Source organism: Athene noctua, chromosome 5 (assembly GCF_965140245.1).
Source record: "Athene noctua chromosome 5, bAthNoc1.hap1.1, whole genome shotgun sequence".
Lineage (NCBI taxonomy): Eukaryota > Metazoa > Chordata > Aves > Strigiformes > Strigidae > Athene > Athene noctua.
In genome coordinates, this window is record NC_134041.1 from 62,486,018 (window position 1) to 62,509,103 (window position 23,086).

Below are 23,086 nucleotides of genomic sequence, written 5' to 3' on the forward strand. Positions count from 1 at the left end.
CATCTGACTAAGTTTCCTTGCACTTTGTGAAATATTTTGTCAGAACAATATATTCCTTTTTAGCATACAGGAGGTCAGGTTATCTTTTATCCAGCTATAATGTCTTTAATTCTTCAAGGCTGATCAGGTGGTGTAGCCTAAGGGAGAAATGGAACAACAGAATGAGCTGGTTTACTGCTCTCAGTTTATTCAGTGGCGTTTTTACATGTTACCCAGGGGCAATTGATTGGGTTTCTTCTGTGCATCAGTGGGAGGGAAGAGATTATGCATAGTCAAGTTAACCATTTGGAAACACTAAGGAACTGTCTGAAGGGGGCGGGGGGGAACCCATCCCAGGAGAACAAAATGTACCATGCATTTTTATGGCTTTATGCTGTTGCGTAAGAAAGATCCTCTCTCAAAAATACTCTCCTGAAATAACGGCACCTGTGTGACTTTGGGAAGCACCTCGGTGTCCAGTGGACAGTGTGACAGCACCACACTTGAGTGACTGCATTTCTCAAGTCCATTTTTCCCTTTTGTAAAGCAGCACACCTAGTCACGCTGTCTCAACAGTACGCAACCTTCAGCTGAATTGAATATTTTATAGAGGCTGCACACAGTTACCCAAATTCCAGTTTGACTGTGACATCTTCTGACTGCCTTATCCCAGGTAAGCCCATATCTGCAGTTACACTCCTGTCAGAATGTGCGTACAGTTGCCCTGAACCTTTTACTCCGTCACATGCAGCTTCTGGAGGAGTTGCTTCCACTGTAACCAGCTGCACCACAGACCAGAGTTGGTAAGAAATGTGTATATAATTGTACCTTTGGTAGCCCACCTCCATTTAGGCTTGGGGAGGAGTGGCTGGAGAGCTGCCAGTCAGAGGGGGACCTGGGGGTGCTGATTGACAGCCGGCTAAACATGAGCCAGCAGTGTGCCCAGGTGGACAAGAAGGCCAATGGCATCCTGGCTTGTGTCAGCAATAGCGTGGCCAGCAGGGACAGGGATCTGACCCCTGTACTTGGTGCTGGTGAGGCCGCACCTTGATTACTGTGTTCAGTTTTGGGCCCCTCACTACAAAAAGGACATTGAGTAACTCGAACATGTCCAGAGAAGGGCAACGGAGCTGGGGCAGGGTCTGGAACACATGTCCTGTGAGGGGGAACTGGGGGGGTTTAGTCTGGAGGAGGCTGAGGGGAGACCTCATCGCCTTTCTACAGCTACCTGACAGGAGGGTGCAGAGAGCTGGGATGAGCCTCTTTAGCCTAGTAGAAAGCGACAGGACAAGAGGGAATGGCCTCAAGTTGCGCCAGGGAAAGTTCAGACTAGATATTAGGAAGGATTTCTTTGCAGAAGGGGCTGTTGGGCGTTGGAATGGGCTGCCCAGGGAGGTGGTGGAATCCCCATCCCTGGAGGGGTTCAAGAGTCGGGTCGATTTGGAGGTTAAGGATCTGCTGTAGGTGAGAACTGTGCTAGGCGAACGGTTGGACTAGATGATCTCCAGGGTCCTTTCCAACCGAGATGATTCTGTGAAATGAGACATTTTCAGCTTTCTCATACATCACTAAGTTCTGAAAGCAGCTTGCTGCAGCAGTGTGGAGCTGATGTTTCAGTGAGGCCCTTGGTTACAGAGTTAGATACTAATCCATGTACAGCAATACAGTTTATTCTTCCCAGTAATAAATGTCAGAATAAAGTGCAATTACTGGCTGCAACTCAAACTCATTTAAAATAACAGAAAAATACCATTTCTAGCTCATCTCTCATCACATACGTCTCCACTGGTTTGCTTTCAACTTTTTTATCCTCTAATTATTTTCATAAAAATCTTAGTTACTTTTCACAGCCCACTGAGACCTGAACCATGGTCCCTGCGATGGCGTGGATGCTCTCTCTTATGATGTGCTGTCTTGCCTGTTTTCACTTGCTGTGTACTTGTTGCTGCTGCCACTTGATTTAGGAGGGAGTTGAATTATTCCTTATGGTGATAGATTTAAACCCGCTGTGTTACATAAGAAATTTACAGGAGTTGTAACTGCTAAATCTGCAATCCACGTGCCTGAAGGTCACTGCCAAAGGGTAATGGTCCAGAATATGGTTTAATAAACTGGCATGTGCCTTAACCTCATGGATTAACAGGATGTCAGCACCACCTAGAGGTCATGCTCTAGCTTTAAAAATTATTTAAGTCGGGCATTGTACTTTTAAAGTCTATTTCTGAATCTTAAAAATCCATCTTGATACTCCAGTTATGTCACTGGACTACTCAAAGTTGGTTGGGGTTTTTTTTAAGCTCTTGCTCCGTGTAAGCTTTGAATAGCAATGGCAGCAAATTGAAAACAAAATGAAACATCCCTTTCTTCCTGCTGTTTTTAATTTACCAGTTTACTGCTGGAGAAGCTATGATGTTATAGAGGAAAAGTGAATAATCTTGTTAACCTGTCCAATGAATAACGAAAGCGTGAGGCTTGAAAGACACGTCTGTGTCCAGCAGTGTAAGGCAGTAACTTTCTGTACTAAAAGCTCTTGAGCTGAGCTAGTTGACTTCCAATTACTGCACTTTAAAATTTCTGAGTTGTGCCCAGGAAACTGGTTATCTGGAGTGATGCAGCTGGTCAGAAGGACCTTTAAGATGTCCTGTCCGAGTACAGTCTCTTCAACTACTGGACTGGAAGGGAAGCATCTCTGCTGCTTTTGGTAGGCAAAGCAATGCCACACACAGACACGAGTTTGGAGGTAGACCAGAGGAATCGGGGCTATGGACCTGAAAGAGGGGACCTAACCGGTTTGAAACTTCATTCTTCACTAACTGAGCTGCCATTTTAATAATTGTACTTTTTGACTTTGGGGTTTTGCAATTGCATATCTAGGTTCAGAAGTCAAAATTCCATTCAGAAATTAGTTAAAAGGACACACGGCATCACAGAGTATTTCCTGTCATAAAAATGACTCTGTTGGTAGAAAATGTTGACATTCAAAGGCTAATTTTTTTTTAGGGTTTATAGGAAGTCTGTATTATAACGGATGTAGAAATCGGTGAGCACACCAAAAAGGTGAATTCCAGAGCTGTGGGGCAGAAATTCTGTTCTCAAATACAGTATTAATTTGAGGGTGGGAGAGAGGGAAGAAATGAAAGAAGGAAATTTAGAGCATTTTTAGCCTAAAAGTTAAAAAACTGAAGCCCTCTGTTATGTATAGTTTCACCTTTTATCAGTTTTATTTAATGTCTTAATATTCATCTACATTTTGGACCATAATCTATATGATGCTCCAAGCCAGTAAGCTGCTAAAGTACTTCTGAGATCTTCCATGGAAGTAATGAAGGAAACTCTCTGGAAAATTAAAGTGTGGGGCCTATTCTGAATCATGTCCCAAACGTCTGCCTTTTTTTTTTTTTTTTTTTTTTTTTTTTTCACTTTAGATTTTCAGCGCAGCCTCTCTGGGAAAGAAGCTGGTACTCATTTGTAAAGTCACTATGTAATGGTGTAGTAGTAGTTGAATATTGCTCTTCAAAGTGGCACCTTTGACACCGTAATTAGGGATTTACATTTAAAACGACTGTCCTTCTGCATATCAATATGCACAGTGAGCACGTCTTGTAAGAATTTAAACCACTCTGTTGCGCTACATTCCTATTGCCCCATTCTCAGGACACCAAGGGCAAAGGCTGCTCTCAAGAGGTGGGTGTCAACTGCATGTTTTTATCGCAGCGTTTTCGTTTTCTGTAAATCTTCAGTAATTTATGAAGCTTCAACGCTCGTTTTACAGTCCCTGCCTGTAGAGTAGTACTTGTACTCCTAGTTGTAGGATTGCCCTCTGCCATCAAGGAAAAAACCACGTGTACACAGATAACATATTTTAATTGTTCAGATTGGCAGTTGTTCCTGGGGGCAGTTATTTGGTTTCCTGCGAGGTTTTACAAAAGACACCCTGGTCGTTCATTTATTTTGTAAATTATGCCAACAGCTCTCTGCCAGTCAAGCACCAGGGCTGAATGCACATCTGGAAAAGAACATGTAGTTTTAAACTCCCCGGTCTGCAGCCATTCTCTTGCAAAGTAACGACATTTTTTTTCTGTATATAGCAGTGAACCCATCATATGGTTTTAAAGTGCTGCTTTTTTTAAATTAAAAAAGTAAATATTTAACAAAATAGGGAATTCCTACAATGTGAAGTCATGGGCTTTTGAGGGGTGGCGATAGGGGTGTGATATTCTGGCCAAAAGTATTTAGGATAGCATGAATTTTCCCATAGAAAGCCTGGGGGAAAGCCATTAATGAATGAAGCAAAATGATAACGCAATCATAATAATCCTAGAAAAGCTTTCTGCAAAGCCCAAGCTCTAAGTTTCCTCAGAATATAGGCATTTTGGTCACCTCAGACTTGCCCATCCTCTTTCTGGACCCTTCCCGACTATTAAGTTAACCCCTTCCTCTCCTGCCAAGTGTACGCCTTTTTCATCCTTTACTTGCTCCTCGCTTCCCATTCTCACCCTTTCCACGTGTGCCCTTACTCCAGAGCCACCTCCCTGGCCCATCTGCAGCACCAAGGTGAAAAAGGTACCACTGGGAGTAGCAGCTCTTAACACATTTTGCTGCTTTTGGAAACTGATATTTCAAAGGCAGTAAATGACACATCTTTGGTAACGTGACAGCATCTTCATGGGCATCCAGGAAAGCTTGCTATATTCAGGAAAACTTGGAATATCCAGGAAAACTGCCTTTAATAGGTAACACAAAAGCAGTGTCCCACTGCAGGAAAGGCTGACCTGTCCTGGCCCCTACACAGAGCAAGGCTGAGGCTGAATGTTGGGGCAAATTCTGGATCCCTGACAGCAGTATCCAAACATTTTTCATATTTTTTTAGAAGAACTTATAGCATGTGATCTCTAGATGGAGCCTCCTGTCATTCACTGAGTTCTGTTTGAAAAGTAGGAGATTAAATATTTTACTAGTAAGTGTGTCTCAAGTATTATTCAGACCACTCTGAGTGTTGATAAATGTCTGCTAGCTTGGATAGGTGTTCCGTGTAAAACGTTATGATGGGGGAGAAATAATAATCTCTGGGTTTATAGTGCCTTTCAGTTATAAGGCACTTCTACACAGATTAGATGGGCAATTAACAAATATATTTGTCATTAAACTGACTTGTTAAACCCCTAAAATCTCAGTTATTCTGGAAAGTGAGATGTTTATTTTCAGCTGTGAGTGCACCCATGTGAAACCTATAAAATTCATATTACAAAAAAAAAATCAGATTAGCATTCACATCTTTACCTGGGTTAAGAAACAAAAACCATAACGGCAGAAGGTCCTCCATGTTAGTCCACTTATTTGGAAGTGAACTGCTAATTTATGATTTTCACAGAGGACTTTGGGATGTATTTCCCTTCAGTGTTTATCAACAAATGTACATCCCTTTTCTGTGCTATTTATTTTTTAAAAATATGGGCTAGTGTATTACAGGTCTTTAGTAGTCTCTAAAAGAGCTTGAAACTGATAGTACTGGCTGAATTGTGGGGGAAAAAAAAAAAAAGAACCATATATCACGGGAAAGATAAATATACTCAACTGATGTTTCAAACTTTTGTGTGAGAACGCTATAAACTTGCAGTAGTACTTGAAGTAGTTAAATATTTCACCTCAGATTTGCAAACTTTATAAGCTGAGCAGTTAAGTAAATACTTTATACTTTCATTGATTAATTACTCCTTTCCTGAGGCAAGGATGCATTCACTTTACTTTGGTTTTGAACTAGGGGATTGACTTACTGAATTATAACTATTCCAAGGAGGTTTCTGTCAATGGGGCTTTTGTTAATGTATTTTGAGCCTCCGTTCATGCTTTTTTGCCGATATCAAAGGATACCAAGCTAAAAAAGACAAAACATCCACGGAAAGAGGGTGGCTGAACAAGGAGCTTTCCCACTGCGTGCAGTTTTCCCCCTGCCTACGGAGATAAGGCTCCTGTGGCTTCAAGCAGTAAGTTATCTGACAAAGGCAATGGGATAGAAAAGCAGATAGTCCTACCCTGCCCAGAAGGGCTAAACCCCACAGTAATTCACTGGTCTTTGAATACTTTGCTTCTGCTTCCAAATAGGAGCTTGTAAGATCTTTTCTAAACCTGTATAATTTTTTTTCCACTAAAAACTGTTTGTTTTTCCTTAAAGACTTGTCTTTATTTAAAAGTAAAGGGAAAAAAACCCAAACAATCCCAAAACAACCCCTCAAAGCTTATTAAAAGTAGCCAACAAGTAATGAATAAACAATTAATAATTTGGAAACATTTACTATGATATCTAGCCATATTATATGTTTACACATATACATCCATAAAAAAAAATAATTAAACTTTCAAACACTTTCAAACTTTTTTCTTAAGCCTTTTTAGCACTGTAATGATGTTAATACTAAGAAAGTTTTGCTGTGAATTGTTCCAGATGACTACTTTACTATTTTGATCACGCACGGTATCAAGTAATTCTGAAATGTCTCTTTTTGCAGAGCGTAGAAGTTGCTGGAAAACAGCAGGTGTAAGGGGTTCGTATTGGAGCTTTTATTGGGAACGTTGGCGCCGATGTGGTTTCCCACCTTCAGGTACTCAGGAAGCAATTAAGTAAGTTTTGCATATTTGTGGCTTTGTGGTCACAGTTTGATAAGATTTTATATTGTTTCCTGGAACAATTAGATTTGAATTTTGACACTTGGGATGCTGCTTCCACCTGCTCAGGCAGCTGGTTGTTTAAGATTATTCCGTTTTTCATAGGAAAAAAGACTTTATATTCTTCTGTATGATGCAGTTGCTGGCATTCTCCATTTCTCACTCGCAGCTCATCTAACAGCTAATAGCATTTCATCTTGCCTAATGGTTTGTAAAGTTCATTAGGTCCTTGGTTATCGGGTGCCCGATCAAGACACACTTAAATAATTACATATTGGTAGTCTGTTCAAAAATTTAATCGGCTTATAATTAAAAAAAATGGCTGTGCTCCATTTCCAGCTATTAGTTCTTGTTACACCTTTCCCTGCCAGCTTTGGAAATGATGTCTTTTCCCTCCGAAGGTACTTGTGTGTAATTAAGTTGCCTTTCAAACCACCTTGTATGTGCTCACTGAGCATATGGCGCAGAGGCCTCTGCCCGCCGGTTCTGGCGGTTGCACAGCTGCCAGATAAATTGGATCAGCCCGCTTGTGGGATGATGGAAAACTGCTCCTTTTTCTTATTATTTCTTTCGCATTAACCTTCTGCTAATTGCTAGTATCCCGGGAGCTGATTCTCCTCTGCCCGCTGCTTTTGGGTACCAATTCTCGGGGAGGACCGGCCCTTCCCGGCAGGATGCCCGACAGCCCCCCACCTTTACCCCCACCCCTTCTCTCTTTCTAGCCGGGGACCAGCTGGTGGCCCAGCCCTCCGTATCAGATAGAAATGTAAATCCACGTTTACTTCAGATTGCCTTTCCCCTAATTCCTGAAGAGGGGAAGAGCGTGTCTTCCCCCCTCCCCTCCTCCTCCTCCTTGCTGGCAGGAGCATGTTATCAGCTTTTCAAGGCCAAGTTTAACAGCTCCGTGCCTAAATTTGCTCCAAAAAAACAAGTCGGAGGGGAGGGGGGTATGTTACTGCCCGGGGAGAAGGGATGTTGCTGTCCGGGGAAAGGAGGTGTTACTGGCCAGAAAGGGGGGTGTTACTGCCCGGGGGGGGCGGGTGTGTGTGTGTTATTGCCCCCTGGGAAGAGGGGGGGAGGTTCCTGCCCGGGAAGGGGGGGTGTTACTGCCCGGGAGAGGGGATGTTCGTGCCCGAGGGAGGCGGATGGCGGGGGGGGGGGGTGTGTTACTGTCGGGAGGGAAGGGGGGATGTGGCTGCCCGGGAGGGGGGCTGTTACTGCCCGGGAAGGCTGGAAGAGGGGTGTTGCTGCCCGGGGAAGGCGGGAGGGGGGGGCCGTGCCCGCCGCCGCTCCGCCCCGCCGCCCTCCCAGTCCTCTCCGCCGCTTAAAGGCGGCCGGGCCGCGCAGCCGGGCGCACGCCTCGCCGCCGGCCCCGCGCCTCGCCTCGCCTCTCCGCCGCCGCGATGCCGCTGTGGGGCTGGAGCCCGCTGCTGCTGCTACTGCTGCTGGCGGCCTTGCTGCCTCCCCCCGCCTCCTCCTCCTCCTCCTCGCCGCCTCCCTCCTGCCCGGAGCGCTGCGATCGGTCGCGGTGCCCGGCGCTGCCCGCCTCCTGCCCCGGCGGGGCCGTGCTGGACGGCTGCGGCTGCTGCCGCCTTTGCGGGGCGGAGGAGGGCGAGCCCTGCGGTGGGAACGGCGGCCCGCCGTGCGGTGAGGGGCTCCAGTGCGTCGTACCCCCCGGCAGCGGCGGCGTCCCCGCCTCGGCTACCGTGCGGAAGCGGGCGGCGAGCGGGCGCTGCCTCTGCTCCAGCAGCGAGTCCGTCTGCGGCAGCGACGGCCTCACCTACGCCAGCCCCTGCCAGCTGCGGGCCGCCAGCCGCCGCGCCGAGCGGCTCCGCCAGCCGCCCGTCATCGCCATCCAGCGCGGAGCCTGCGGGCAGGGTAAGGAGAGGGGCGGGGGGGGCCGCCCCGACGGGGCTGCACAGCCGGGACCCCGCCGGTCCCCCCCCGCGCCTGGGTGAGGTGGTGGTGGTGGTGGCGGCGGGGGGGTCCCGTCCCTCCGGCTGGGTGGCCGCGGGCAGCCGCAGAGGAGCCCTCCCCCCCCCGCCATCCGCCCGCCCGCCCCGTCGGGGCTGGTGGTTGGCATCGCGGGGAGAGCAGCCAAGGGAAGGGCTGGGCTTGGCAGCCGCGCTTCGGTTTTCCCGTTCAGTGAGAAACTAGAGCAAGAATGCAGCGATTCTCTTCGTCGGCCAAGCGGCTGGGGGGGGGGGAAAAGCCCCGCAGCCAGCTTTAAACACCCCCTCCCTTCCCTCCCCCCCGCCCCGAGAGTGATGCCGGGCTCAGAACGGGGGGAACTGGCCCTAAACTGGCACGGGCGGAGACCCGCGTCCGGCTGTGCGGCTTCTCCAAAGTTTGGAGAAATACTTGAGCGCGCTCCCATCCAGGCGCTTTGTCACAAAGAAACGCCTTGGGAAATAAAGCGAAGAATGCAGAAACTCGTAAAATCCGGTGGCAGCAAGTGAATGTGACGTGTCGGCAGGGCAGGCAGCCGGCTGCCTTCGCCCCTTGTAGCAGATGCGCTCTGATTATTAATAATAAATTTGCTAGAGAAAGGGGGGGTGCCTGTAACCAAACAGCGTGTTGAGCTGACTTTGGGGGCTTTGGTTTGGTGGTGGTTTGGTTTGTTTGTTGTTTTTTTTTTTCTTTGAGGATGGGCGTGGCCGTCGAGAAGTAACAATATATAACGTAGTATTTTGTTTCCTTCAGCATTATTATTATTATTTAGTTGCTGGGTTATGGAACTTGTGGCTCTGCAGATGGAGTTGCCGGACTGAGCAGCCCGGGGAAGCGCTGGAGCAGTGATGGGTGCGGGATGTGACACAGCAAGGCAAAACCCTGCTGGGGGGGTAAACAGGGGATGCAGCCCCTCGTACAGGCTGGCTTAAACCTCGTAAGCTAGGGCTGCATGTTCGTCTCAAGCCATTCAGCCACATTTAGGGGGTAATAGTAAAAAACCAGCATGAATTAAGCCTTTATTTCTGAAGTGATAGTCACCTTTTAGTAAATCAGTGCTCTTTCACTGAGGATTGATTCTTTCAGTATAGATTGTACCACTTCTGCACTTTATTTAAAGCTAAATCTTGTTTTTGTTTAGATTTAGCCGTCATCTCTGCAGCAGAATAATATTCTGATCTATAATGACCATAGATTCGGCTTGGGCAAAATACCGATCCTGCACTGCAGATCGAACTTACAACTTTGGTATCAACACAATCAATTTTTTGTACCACCAGTTTTCCCCTCAAAGCTGCGTTGTGCTCTGTGGAACATTGCTGGCATGTACGGACACGGGAGACAATTAAAGCTTTCACGCTACAGTTTCCTGATGTCCAGTATAATATAATGCCTTGTGATTTTTATTCTCAATTTGTGAAGCCAATATTGTTTTCTCAGTCTTTTCTACTTCGCAGAATTTGGGCTGTGTTGGAGCTGGAGAATAATAGGTGCCTCCGGGTAGGCTGTACAGAAAATGCACAGGCTGCATATGGAACTTGTATAGGAGAAACTCCCCTGTGGGAGCTACATCATGTGTAGGTCCAGACAATCATTTTGCCCTGTTGCACATCTGGTTGGAGCGATGCTTATTTTCTGTATCACTAGGAACAAAAGGAAGATGCTAGAGAAGCTGACCGTAGCACATGTTTATCCCTAGACGAGAGCAAACCTTGCAGCGAGCAAAGCTTTTTTTTTCATATGTAAAGAACCTAAAATAAAAAGTGGAGAGAGCAGGCTGTAAAGGCTGTTCCCTGGAGGCAGATTGAACCACTGTTTTGAAAAGCTGTTGTCTAGTATGTGGCTCCTTAGCGTTGTTAATTTTTTGAGTTCATTTTCAGGAGTTCTTTTGCTACCTAGAGTTAACTTTGGTAATATATTTTCATGTTTTCGTAGTAACACGGATATATAAATAATTTGGTGAATACAGTGCAGTGACCCAGGGAAACGAGGGAATGGGGATGCAGAGAGACAGTTTGGAAAGCACTTTTTATTGTTTTTAAGTTTCACATCACTTTAGTAGCTGGTCATGAACAATAGTGTGTATATTGCATGAAATCAAGCAGAACTTTTTGTCTTTCTCAATTTTTGTCATGTACAGTCCACTCCCAGTGCCACTTTTGTCTTTTCAGTGATTCTCAGCATCCGTTCACGTATGGCTGTGTTTGAGACGACACAGGAGAGGCAAGGGAAGGTTGCTCTGGGTTTGTGTTTTCCTCTGGGGAATGTTTTCCTATGCAAAATGGGAATCGCGAGTCTTAAAAAAAACCTCAAGAAAAATTTCACAAGCCTCAGAGCTTATTCTAGCCTCGGCCCTAAACACCACCGTGGGGATGGGTGGCACCGAGGTGCTGAGCAGATCCCCTGCACCGTAGCAATGTGCTCTGGGGTGCAGGATCAGGCACGCAGAAAGGGCAAAACGGGAGAAGCCCCAGGAGCAGCGAGGGGAGAGGGGAAAGCCTAGCTAGGGCTTTTTAGCCAGGAAATTGCATCGATTAAACTAGTACAGTGGGCCCGTAGGATGGGAGCGGGGCTGAAGCGTGCCCTGCCTGGGCTGTCCTCTGTTAAAGCCAAACGAGGCAGGTGATGAGCAGGGTGGCCCACCAACCCATTTTGGTAGCAGTGTGTGCCTTTCCAGCCCTTTCCAGCAGTCCCCTCCTGCAGCGTGGCCACGGGTAACCGGTGGTACCCCCAGCAGCCCCCCCAGGGTGCCCAGATGCAGATGATTTAGCTCTGCTTTTCCTGTCAAGACTGCTGGCAGACGAGCGCTTGCAGCACCCACAAGCCATTTCTGCAGCAGCCTGGCCAGGGCTGCTGAGCGGCAGCTTTCACAAGAGAAATCTTCACTTTCCGTAAAGGACGCGAGAGATGTTGGAAGAGGGCGTTCAGGCCTGCAAAGCACAGCATGATGGAAATGTAAAGGCTCAAGAAAGAAGGTGAACACCCTCTGAGGAGAAACCTGTGACTGTGTGAAGACCATCATCCCACACGTGGGAGAGAGCTGTGCAGTGAGACCACAGTGTTCTGTCTGCTGAGGTTCAATGTGCTGGGAGGATGTTTTCATTTTTCTCCTGCAAATATGTTTTTGGTGCTCTTGAATCCCTCCTGCTGGGCTTGGGATGTTTAACACACAGCTTAAACCAGTCTTGCTTCCCCTCCTCACATCTCCCAGCAAATGCTGGCAGGCGTTTTTTAGGACAGTGTGCCCTTCTCTCCATGTTGTGCTCTTCACACTAAAATACAAACCAACCTGGATTTGTCCTTTCACCTTTAAGCAGAGTAAGAAAAAGAAAGTTCCTCATTGCTGCTCTCAGTTCCTAACTTTCCTCTGCCCCTTTTTGAACTGGGTTTTTATGTTTTCATAGTTTTACTAGATTGGCTATGTCTGTAGCCTGGTATCTCAGTAACCTCAGCAGTCCTCAGCACACTAGCATCTGTCACAGGTGGTTCACGCTTCTCTGTCACAGCTCATACCATGGGGTCCTATCTGGAGTCTGATGTGAGCTCTTCTGGTTTAGATTAAGCAGGTCATTACTGATTGCTGTGGGGTAAGGCCGAGATGAGTTTAGGGGTAACTCAGTTCTAGAAGCACCTTTTTGTATCACTAACAGACACAGGCTTTGCTATTTCTCTTCACCACATTCTCATTTCATAGTTCCAGAGACGGGGGGGGGGGGGGTGGTGAGAAAAAAAATCCATCGCTCAGTCTCAGTTTCTTGCGAAGTGGCTGACTCTGTATTTTGAAATGCACTGGGTGAAACTGCATCCAAGTGCCTCTCTGCAATTATCTGGCAGAAGGAAAGGACCTCCACGGTCAATAAACCATTTGTCATTAATTGAGTCTTTTAAAACCAGCATAAGGATGAGATCCGTGCGGCAGAGGATGGGAAAGCGCAATAGATGGACCTGCCTGAATTCCTTTGCCTGTAGTAGGGGTAGGGCTAAGGGGCTGGCGGTGCTGAGGGTGGAGGAGTGAATAGTCAGGGCAGGAAGAGAAACTCAGCTGAGAAATCTGGGAAGGTCAGGAACCGAGCCAGATACTTATCAGGAGGAAAGTTGATACTGTTTTTAAGGACTAGGCTCTCAGCTGTTTCCCAAAAGATAATAACAGGCCCGTGATGGTTGTTGCGCCGAAGAAATGTTGGGAGACCTTCGCAGGTTACTTGGCATGTGTCGAGTCTATTAAAAATGACCTGGGAGGACCAGGTGTCAAGGAACTGGATGCACAAATGAGCGCTCCAGTGCCATTAATTTTTTTTAGCTGCTTTCATCTCCCTCAGTTGTGTTTGGGTGGTCTGAAAGTCATTATCTTCTGACTTTCCTCAGTCTCTTTTGCAGCAGCAGGAGAAGGGGAGGGAGGGATGGAAGAGGCAGCTGAAGGCAATGGAAATAAATAGCAACATATTTCCAGAAGAGGACCAATTCCCAAGTGTGGGATTAAAAAGCTTTTCCAAAGCCAAGTATTCAGCTCTGCAAGGAGGGAACTGTAAGAAGTGGTTTGTCTGAAGAAGCTCACCTTTTCCCCTTTCCGCATCTAGGTTTCCTTCCCGGGGAGCCGGCAGTAATTCTGTGGTCTCTCGACTTCAAACAGTCAAGTCAGTAAATAACAGATTTGGAACCAGGGAAGTTTCAGTCCTTTCATCTTCTGGGCTTTGAAATTTAAAGGTACCTGTGGACTGGACAGGAGTACTTAAAGCCATGAGTAAGCAGCAGGAGTCTTAGTAAGTAGAGCCTGGAGGTGATGGAGGCAGCATATCCTGAGGAGCTAAAGGAAAGACTCTGCCATCCAAGAAATAGGAGAAGCTGGAAAATATTTTTCAAATGTGAATTTACGTGTGCTTCGAGTGAAAGAAAGCAACATTAGAAATAGAAACCGGGGTACTGTGGAATTTAACTTTTGTTGTAAATAAAGTCATTCCTCACTCCCATAAACTGCTGGGGCCTCTAGGATCGCTGGCTGGACTTGGCAGTAAGTCCCACAGTTTGTAACTGGGCCCAAGTGAATATCTAGTATTATTTTGGAGGCTGTGTTCAGGATGTAGGAAAAAAAAAAAAAAGACTTTATTTTGCCTTCTGGATACAGGTCATTGTGATTCACAAATCGGTTTGCCCGCCTCAGAGAGGAGGATATAACTAAAAATTCTCAACTCCCCTATATAGAAGGGCTATAAAATAATGCAGCTGATCTTATACGAAGTGGTGATCTGTAGGTAACAAGGAGACTTAAAATATCTTACACTTGTAAGACAGGACACAGGTAACTAGTTATTTTACAGTTTAGTGAATTGGGAAGATCTTGGCTGCCATATTTGGTGAGTGGAGGTGAATTAGGCGGCCAGACAGAGCGGCTCTTTAATTTCTGGGTTAATACCAGATACTCTGGTGCACTGATAAAACGAAGCACAAGGCTGGAAGCCAGCTGGGTTTTGTAATTTGTTAGGAGTGCTCTGCCAGGAGCTTGTTTCTGGAGACAAAAATGCTTGCGTGTGTATGCACACGCAGTGCAAAAAAATACCTGTGTGTGTGTAACGTGTGAGTAGATCTGCTAGCCTCCGGTTTTATGGCACGCTAGCAGTGAGGGCTGACACCAGGGCGGTGGCTGGTCCTGTCGGTGCCCCAGTGGTGGGGCTGTGTAGTCATGGCAGAGCCGGGCTGTGGGCACCCCGTTACAGCTGTCTGTGTTACTAGTTCACCAAACCTTGTTCTTGTGTTTTTCCCGTCACATTCTATGAGGGTTTCTCAGTCTTTCCATTTCCCTGCTCTTGTAAATCTGCCTTTTTGGTGAGATGAGTGAGGCGTATACGCAGCGAATTATTCCTGTATCCAGTTTTACAGGCTTGTTACTAGAAATATTGATGAGATGGAGCTCAGCAAATTAAAAAACCCCACACTTCATGTTTCTGATAGCAATCAGATTTACACATATTTTTCCTGACAAACAACTGACGGATAAAATAATGCGTATTAACTCTAGTAACCATGCATAAAAATTATCCAGATCTTAATATTTGGAATAATTTATATAGCAGAGCATTAGGAGAAACTCACAATGTTCTTCCAGAGGCCAGTGTTGTTACGCCACTTTACAGATAGCGAATCTAGGGCAGGGCAAGATAAAGAGCTCTGCTCAAGGTCAGCCAGTTAATGCCAGTATCAGAGCTGAGAGCAAACTGAGGGTTTATGAGTCCCTGCTCATTTTTCTGCCCTTTGCCAGCAGTGCCGCTCCGTTTTCCATTACTTTTCTTTTCCATTACTCTATTCCTTAAACTTGCAGACTGCAGTTTTGGCTTCGTTCTGCACACAGCATCGATGATCTGTCAATCTGCATCTGCAGAAAGTAATTTTGGAGAAGGAAAGAAGTGGGTGGACCAAGCACTGCTAAGGAAGAGACACCCAAACAACTCTCTCCCCTCCTACCATCCCACCCCCAGAATAAACACAGCCCCCCAGTAATCTCATACTTCAACATTTGTGATGGTAAAGGGATGATTCATTACTTTTTTCCGGGACAACATATGCACTGTTGCCCACTCTGTATCAGAGATCTGTATGTAGACCTTCATTTATAAAGGTAAAGCTTGGCTAACTCTTTGTTTTCTTTTGCATTCAGACAGTAAAAGTGGGCAAGCAGAAAACCACTTGCAAAATACGAAAAATATTCAGATCCTCTATAAAATAAAGCAGAACAGATGTGCAGATAAAAAAGCCACTATGTAAATAGTTAATGTTGACAGGGGAGCAGTGAATGTAAGAATTAGAACTATAAGTATTGTGAAAATATGCATATTTGAGAGAGTGAAATAAAAACCTTTCTTCTTTTAACCTTTCAGGAGAGATTACAGCAGAAACACCGGCTGCATTTCTCCGGGTTCATTTCCCAATCACTCCTTGATTTCTGATGCCTACGTTAAACCAAATCTAGTTTTAGAGCGATTCTCTAATGTAGACATCAGTCTACATTAAACCAAATCTGGTCTTAGAGTAATTCTTAAGACACGTGTAGAAAACACTGCCAGAGGCTGAGGGATTTGTTCAGTATGTAGATATCGTGGCTTTTGCGATACAGTTATGCTGGATTTATGTGTGGTGCAATTATGAAGCCCCAGAGTAGGAGGGGGATGTGTTTTATTACTGGTTTGAGGTTTCTTCTATAGATTTGATCTTTCTGTGTATCAATTCTGTGTCACTGTAAGAAGAATCCTGCCACAGCCGCGTGGTGAAATCAATACTGTCTCCTGCTGCAGAGAAGCAGCATCTTAGGTTTTTTTTTTAGTCTTGCATCTTAGGAGGTATTTTTATAGACTTGCATCTTAGGAGGTATTTTTATAGACTTGCATCTTAGAAGGTTTTTTTTAGGCTCGCATCTTAAGATGCTTTTTTTAGGTTTCTTGTTAGAGAAAAAAATGTTTAAAAAGCATGAAAACAAGAACTTGTTTTTATTCCCTTGTTTCTTCATACCAGGGTTCCTGCAAGTTGAAACTAACTCTCTTAAGCAGGGTTTTCTTCTAAAGATGCAGTGGGAAAGTTTCTTGCGTACTTAAAATGGGACCGTAATGGTTTTATCATGTTTAGAGGCATTTTCAAGATTGGACAGCTTCTGGTTACACGTAGGATGTAGGAATTACCACGTCGTTGTTACTTAACAGGCGTTTTGAGGTTGTTTTGCTGGTTCTCTGCCTGTGATGAGTGGAGCTGGGAGGTAGAGTAGGGTGATGACCTGAGTTGGAAGGGATGTAAACTGAGCGGGGCTGGAAAAAGGAGAGGAGAAATTATTCCTGACTCATCTGTTGTATTTTCAGCCTTCTGCAGAGAAGAGAATACCATGTCTGCTTTAACCTGTTGACTGAAATATTCTTTTCATCTGTCTGCAGGAAATCAGGCAGACTCTTTTCCATAACTACCTGACTTACACTTCTTAATGTTTCCAGTTCAGACAGGACTACTGTTAATGATGTTTTCGAGCTCAGCACTCTTTGCCCTTGTCCTGAACTGCTCTTCACCATTTTTTTTTTTTTTTTTCGCATGTCTGAGCATCTGCCTGCACCTTGCCTTCCCGCCTCATCCCCGGACAGGCCAGCGCACCCGTGCAGGGCATCGCGAGCGCAGGGAGCGCCGCTGCCATGGCCACCTGGAGCTGTGAATCTTTGCCAGCAGGCTGCTGAGTTGCAATTAATTTGTCATCTCTGATGAGCCCGGGCTCGGCATTGTATTAGTATGGCTATGCTGCGCCGGGAACAGCGTGTTCCTCCTCGCAGGGCTGCGTTCCGCCGGCCCGGGGCTCCAGCCTGGCTGTTTATGCAGAAGTTGGGTTTCCTCCCACCTCACCACTGGTGTTTACAGAAGGAATTGGAGTTTCCTGTTGTGTTAGATGGAGCTGTTGCTCCGCTCTGGATGCCTGTCCTCCCTGCTCAGCCTCATCCGCTTGAAAAGTCTATTGCTTTTGCTCACTACTACTATAATTGTGAGACTGACTTTTTGCCGGGGCAGCCAGTGCACTTGGCTTATAGAAGAATTTCTGGCATTTCTGAGAGTTTTTTATCTACATATTTTCTCTCTGTGAGGTTCTGCAAGGGTTGCTAAAGCCCAAGACTATTCATAGAATCACAGAATGGTTTGGGTTGGAAGGGACCTTAAAGATCATGTAGATCCAACCCCCTGCCCCGGGCAGGGCCACCTTCCACCAGCCCAGGTTGCCCAAAGCCCCGTCCAACCTGGCCTTGAACCCTTCCAGGGAGGGGGCAGCCACAGCTTCTCTGGGCAGCCTGTGCCAGGGCCTCACCCCCTCACAGGGAAGAATTTCTGCCTTACATCTCATCTGAATCTCCCCTCTTTCAGCTTAAAACCATGACCCTCACCCTATCCCTACCCCCCTGATCCAGAGTCCCTCCCCCCTTTCCCGCAGCCCCTTTCAGCCCTGGGAGGCCGCTCTAAGGTCTCCCCGGAGCCTTCTCTTCTCCAGCTGAACAACACCAGCTCTCTCAGAGTTGAGATTCCCATGAGCTGAAATGGGGGTTATGCCCATTTTAAAGATAAATCTAAGACACTGAGGATTCAAATTACTTATCACAAGTTGCATAGTGACTGAGTAACATGGCTTAAACCAAGAGGCACATCCTGGGTCTTCTTCCTTTTACACAACATTCCAAACATTTGACGTCTATCTAGAAGTTCAGTAGTTGAGTTGCAACAGAAGTATCCGGTTCATTTGCTGCTTATTCTGCCTTGTAGACAAGTGGTAGGAACAGTTCCTGTTCAGCAAAAATTTTAAGTTTTGTGTCCGAAGTTATAGAAACCTGCTGCAAGAAAGCTGTAGGCACATTGCCCAAGGACGTTGCCCATTGACTGTTTTCAGTGGCAAGAAAATACTGAATTACATTGGGACTGGATGCCAAAGAGGTCTGTTTCATCCAAAGAGAGAAGCTGGACCAGAGTTCTCGGAAGATTCTGTACTTTCCAATTTAATTATCTTCAAATACTTTTTTTTCTGTTTTCTTGTTTTATAAACACAGAAGAGCTATTTATGTGGTGTTCTCTTTGTGTAGCCTGGTCATTCACGTGTACCAATATCTGCTGCTCTTACTTACTCATACATTTACGTTTTAATAACTTGCCTTCTTAAACCGGTCAGGGTAAACATTAATTTGTGTCTGATAGCTGGGAGTAGGCTGCACACAGAGACTGAGCTCTCCGAGTGCATCACAGCAGCCTCTGCACCACCAGCAGGAGCATCCTGTTGCTTGGTGGGCTTTGTCTACTCTTTCACACTCTTTTCCATGAAAATCAATAAAGTCAGCTTTTGTTCTTGGGAATATCCATTAAAATGTGCAATTTATTCACCTTCAATTTTATACTCAAACATTATATGAGTTATGTGAGTGACCACACACTGGTCTGAAAACTGGTTTTTGTGTTACTAATTTGAGAGTGGTTTTGTTCTACAAATTTTGTGTAGATTCACTATTTTGTTTAGCTTGGCAGCTTTGGTTTTGGTTTGTTTAAAATCAGTGATTAAAATTAATGGTTTCAGGGTTTTGGGTTAGCAGGGAAAATACAGATTTCAAAGCCTGTTACTTGTAAGATCTCTGGTGCATGTGACAGAGTCCTTGTTAAAGGTTACCAAGAAAGAACTGATCATCTAAATATTATGACGATGCAAATGGACTTTATTTTCCCTTTGCAAGTTTGCATTCATGCCAGAAAGTGATTTTGCTTAAATCCTTACTTTAATCTTGCAGTGGTTCTTGCTGCTGGAAGTATTTTAAGTGAATACCAGATTTGTGCAGTTTACTGTTTACTAGAGTACAACGCTTGAAATCCCTCCATTATTTAGCACTCTGAAAATATTTTTGCTTTTAGGGCTGTCACAGTTAATACAGATATAATTCTCAGAAGTCTGCAAAGTGTCTTTTAGTTTCTCCTTGGATTATACAGGGAAAAAAATAACTGAGGTAATAGTAGCCTTATTAGCAAGGCGCTGTGGTTTAGACCTCTCAAAATTCCCTCCACTGATCTGAAAGTTGTTCTGAAGCGAATCGTCTACGATACGTGAAATGTTGTTTCTTATTTTCTGAGTGTTTTCATTGCGTAACATCCTTTTTTTGGTGTATTACACAATTTATCCTTGAATAGGAAGTGGAATATTTAGGCTTGCAGTTTTATGTAATTTCAAAAAAAAGGCAGCAGATTCCCATACATCACTTTTTCCTTGTGTCTCTCCAGCGGAGCTTGCTGATGCCACCATTTTCAGTGTGAGCTAAGCACATTTGCTGGAGTTTTTGTTTCCATAGTAGCGTCAGAGGTTTTAACGTTTCCCTATATGACATGAATGGGAGTTTGTACAAACACCAGCGGTTGGAGTTTTATTTGGGAGGGTGGAAGCTCTCCAAGCAAAACTTTACAGTCTTGTGGTTTGTGTTAGCAGTCACCGGTTCTGCCAGCCTGGAGGTTTCCTGAGTGCTTAAGCCCTTCTGGTTTCATCCTTCAGAGAAACCCAGTCCCAAGCTGTTCATTCAGACCCTCAGTGTGTGTATGCGCCTGGGATTGTGTATCTGAATATAACATGAAGTAAGCAGCGAGTACAGGAGGAAGTAATCATCTCTTTTTCAGCAACCTGGGTAGCTTAAGACATTTAGTTGTTAGCCCATAAACTTCAGCAGGTTGCAGTGGCTCAGCTCATGCTCTGTTACTGGGCAAGGATTTCATAGACATGCTTCTGATCATCATGGAGTTAATGGGAAAAGATAGATGAACTGTAGATCCCTGGATCCAAGCCCCATTTTCTTCCACTGGCACCAGCCTGATGTTGGCAGACCATGAGACCCCACCAGCTGAGGTGGTAACACTGGGTCTGATGAACGGGGCGGGGGTGAAACAGCCCTCCCGGGTGAGCATGCTGCTGCTCAGGTGCAAGGACACAGCAAACCCAAAGGATATTTTAATTTGGTTCCCCGGGAAGGGCAGGGGCGTTGCACTTCTCCGATATGAAGCATCTTTAATGATGAACCTGGAGATGGTGCTCCACCCTCCCTGCAGTTTGCATACGAGCAGCCTTTTGCATAGGAGCAGTTATAAAATTACAGATACTGAGAGCTGCAGTTGTCTTGGATGATTACTGTTTCATGGAAACTTGGGTTTTTCTGAATCTTAATGGGAATGAGAGTTTCTTGCTGTTTTTAAAGAAATCAAAGGCTTGATTTCAGACTGAATCTTGAGCTTTTTGACATTGGACATGGGCTTGCTGGTGTTTGCTGGGCTGTGCCTTTTTTTTCCCCCCGCTTCCTCTATCTAAGATAAAAAAGTCCCATAGAATGAAATAATTGTGTTTGGTTCTAACTTCAGACTAACTTGTTTGAAAGGGGGAAAACACATGAAAACTGGGTGGGGAAAAGATGCATTTCTGACTGCGATGTGCCTAAAGCTGTGTGTGAAGATCTGCTCTCATGAGAGGCAAAACCTATGTTGAGAGAAGATCTTCCAGCACAGCAGTTCTCACAAGATCTTCCAGCACAGCAGTTCTCACAATTGAAGGGGAGAGGTTACTTTCATGAGATTTCTATCTCCAAAGCATCTTTACAGTTTAGCTCAAAATATTACCAAAAGCAGCGTGTATGAGTTGCAAGCATTAAAGCATCGATGCCACTTTGAGTAAAGACCTAATCAGAACCTAGATCTTAATATGTTTTTTGGCTCGTGTTTATGAAACCAAATTATTTCAGTTGTTTACAGCCCGGTGTGCTTTTTTTCCATGGCTTGGTATTCTGTCTTGCCTCCTAACAGTTTGTTTACTGATATTAACCCTATTAATGTCAGTTGGCAGAGATTTTCCTTTTCATTTGAGGGCTGACAGCCAGCACACCTTTGAAGTCCTTGAAGAATTAGTTGCCTTGGATATTTTTCATGCCGTAACCTGTTTACGTTTTTTAAGTCAGTTTTTGATCATTAAATGAATTCACAACAATCATCTTTATAATGTCATTAATAAAGGTTTCTTAACCATGCTCATGGGCATTCAGGGCATTGTGCAACAGTTCAATAAAAACATTACAAAACACAATAATCAGAGCATATAAATAGAAAGAGGAACAGTCTGCAAAGATCTGAACATCAAAGCCTGAAGTTATTTAGGAACTAGAGCTTTATTCAAGCCCACCTGTCAATGGTTTTAAAAAACCCACAACAAAACTTAAAAAAAAAAAAAAAACAAACAAAAAAACCCACCCAAAAAGCTCCAACCCCAAACCCCCCAAAATAACGAAAAGACTCTATTAAGAACAAACCTTTAGAAGGGTGTGGTTTAAAGAAAAAAAGAAAAAGACTAGGAGATTGGGGAAACAATTCTCATAAATTCAACACTGGTTACAGCAAAGAAAGTAGTTTTGAACTGAGAAAACTACATTTTGGGGACCAATTTAATATGGAATTAAAGAGCTGGCCACCTGCTTGTGGGGTACTTGTTAGTCAGGATGGACTTTCTGGTTAGATGTGGGTAGAATACACAGGCAGTGGGGTTTGCGTAGTCAAAACAATACCATCAATCAAAACGAAGCTATTGCTTTTTGTTGCTTAATAGTCAAGCAGAGTCCATTAAACCACTGCAGAGCCTCCAACTCTTTAAACCTGAAAACCTGGAGGATGTTGCATGATGCCCATTCCATTCTTAAAATTATTTTCTACTAAGACCCTGAACTATCAGTACGGTTGGAAATTACGTGTGTTAGAGAGAAGAGGAAAGTCCTGAGAAGTTCTGAATTTCACCTGCTGTCTTCTGCAGTGGCTGGTGATGGCTGGAAACTACCGTATGGTGGCTGAGGAATGAGCATCTGCTCATATTAGGTTTGTGTTATTGGTGATTTTGTGACAGTTTAGGCTTCTACCTAACAGCCTGTGCCTACTGGTCGTTCAAATGTAAGATAAAATTGTACATGGTAGTGGTTGCTTGTAGGAAAGATCGGTGCTCCTTTCAGCTCTCATGCATTGCTCAGGAATCCCGAAGAGCAATTAGCTTTGGTGAGCATTAAGTATTTACGTAATGGGCAAATGGTATGCACGCAGACGTGTCTATTTTTGGTCTCGATTTTTTCTTCCCGTGATACTTTTCCTCAGTGCTAGAAGAAATATTCAACATATTAATACTTTTACTATAGCCTTCAGATTTTATGTTGTCACATAACTGTAAAGACCAGGTGATATTTTAAAATTTTTTTGTTAGCATTCATCAATGAGTTTATCTGAATGGTACTTTGACTTCTGTTTATTTGCTTAAAAAGGTATGTTTTCCATTTAAATTGGCAGTCGTTCAAAAGCTGTTGCAAAACTGTGTTACACAATGCAAGAATTCCTAATACATAAGCAATAGGCAGGCGTGGCAAGTTGTTGTAAGCTTTTTAGGTCAGTATGCCATGGATCGGTATTTATTATCTAATTTTTCAGAGTATGAAATTTTGACTTTTTAATTGTGTGGTTTAGTTTGGGACTGTGCAAGGAGGCAGATTATATGGAAAACACTGTCAGTTCTGAAATCTGGGCGTTTGTAGCCTCCGACTCAAAGCGAAGGCAGCTCTCTGAGATGAAGTATTAGTAGTCTCACCATGTACAGCTTAGGCATCCTTTCTCTTCTTGAATAGCTAAATGCAAAAAAAAAAAAAAAGATTGAAGGCATAAAAAAAAGCTGTGTGTTTTCCTGTGCAGTTCCCTCATCTGTGAGAGCTCTCTTTTGCAAGGGCAGGATATGACCTTTAAAGTCTACGGCATTGTAACTGAGATGAAATCATTTTATAAGCAGTGATCAAAAAGCATATTGATGGCTACAGTAGTGCCCTGTGGCGTTATATCCCAACATCACGTTAATCCAATCTGATAATCTGTCAAAGCTCCTATTTAATACGAATGAATGCTTCCAAATGGCAGTTCTCGTTCTCCTACTGGTTTTTCAAAACTCTCCCCTTATAGTTGTCAG

The 23,086-nt window shown here is 44.7% G+C and overlaps 1 protein-coding gene across 2 annotated transcripts in view; it reads left to right on the top strand.

Moving 5' to 3' along the window:
• The first annotated feature begins 7,953 nt into the window (after window positions 1-7,953).
• Window positions 7,954-23,086, top strand: part of HTRA1 (HtrA serine peptidase 1) — a 34,770-nt gene continuing 19,637 nt past the window's right edge. The window contains exons 1-2 of one of the 2 annotated variants that reach the window (XM_074907910.1): window positions 7,954-8,309; window positions 8,358-8,520. In XM_074907910.1, the coding sequence (XP_074764011.1) occupies window positions 8,046-8,309; window positions 8,358-8,520 (427 nt within the window). In that variant the 5' untranslated portion in view covers window positions 7,954-8,045. Of the gene's footprint in view, window positions 8,521-23,086 lie in introns of both variants that reach the window. The other variant, XM_074907909.1, reaches the window with a different exon arrangement.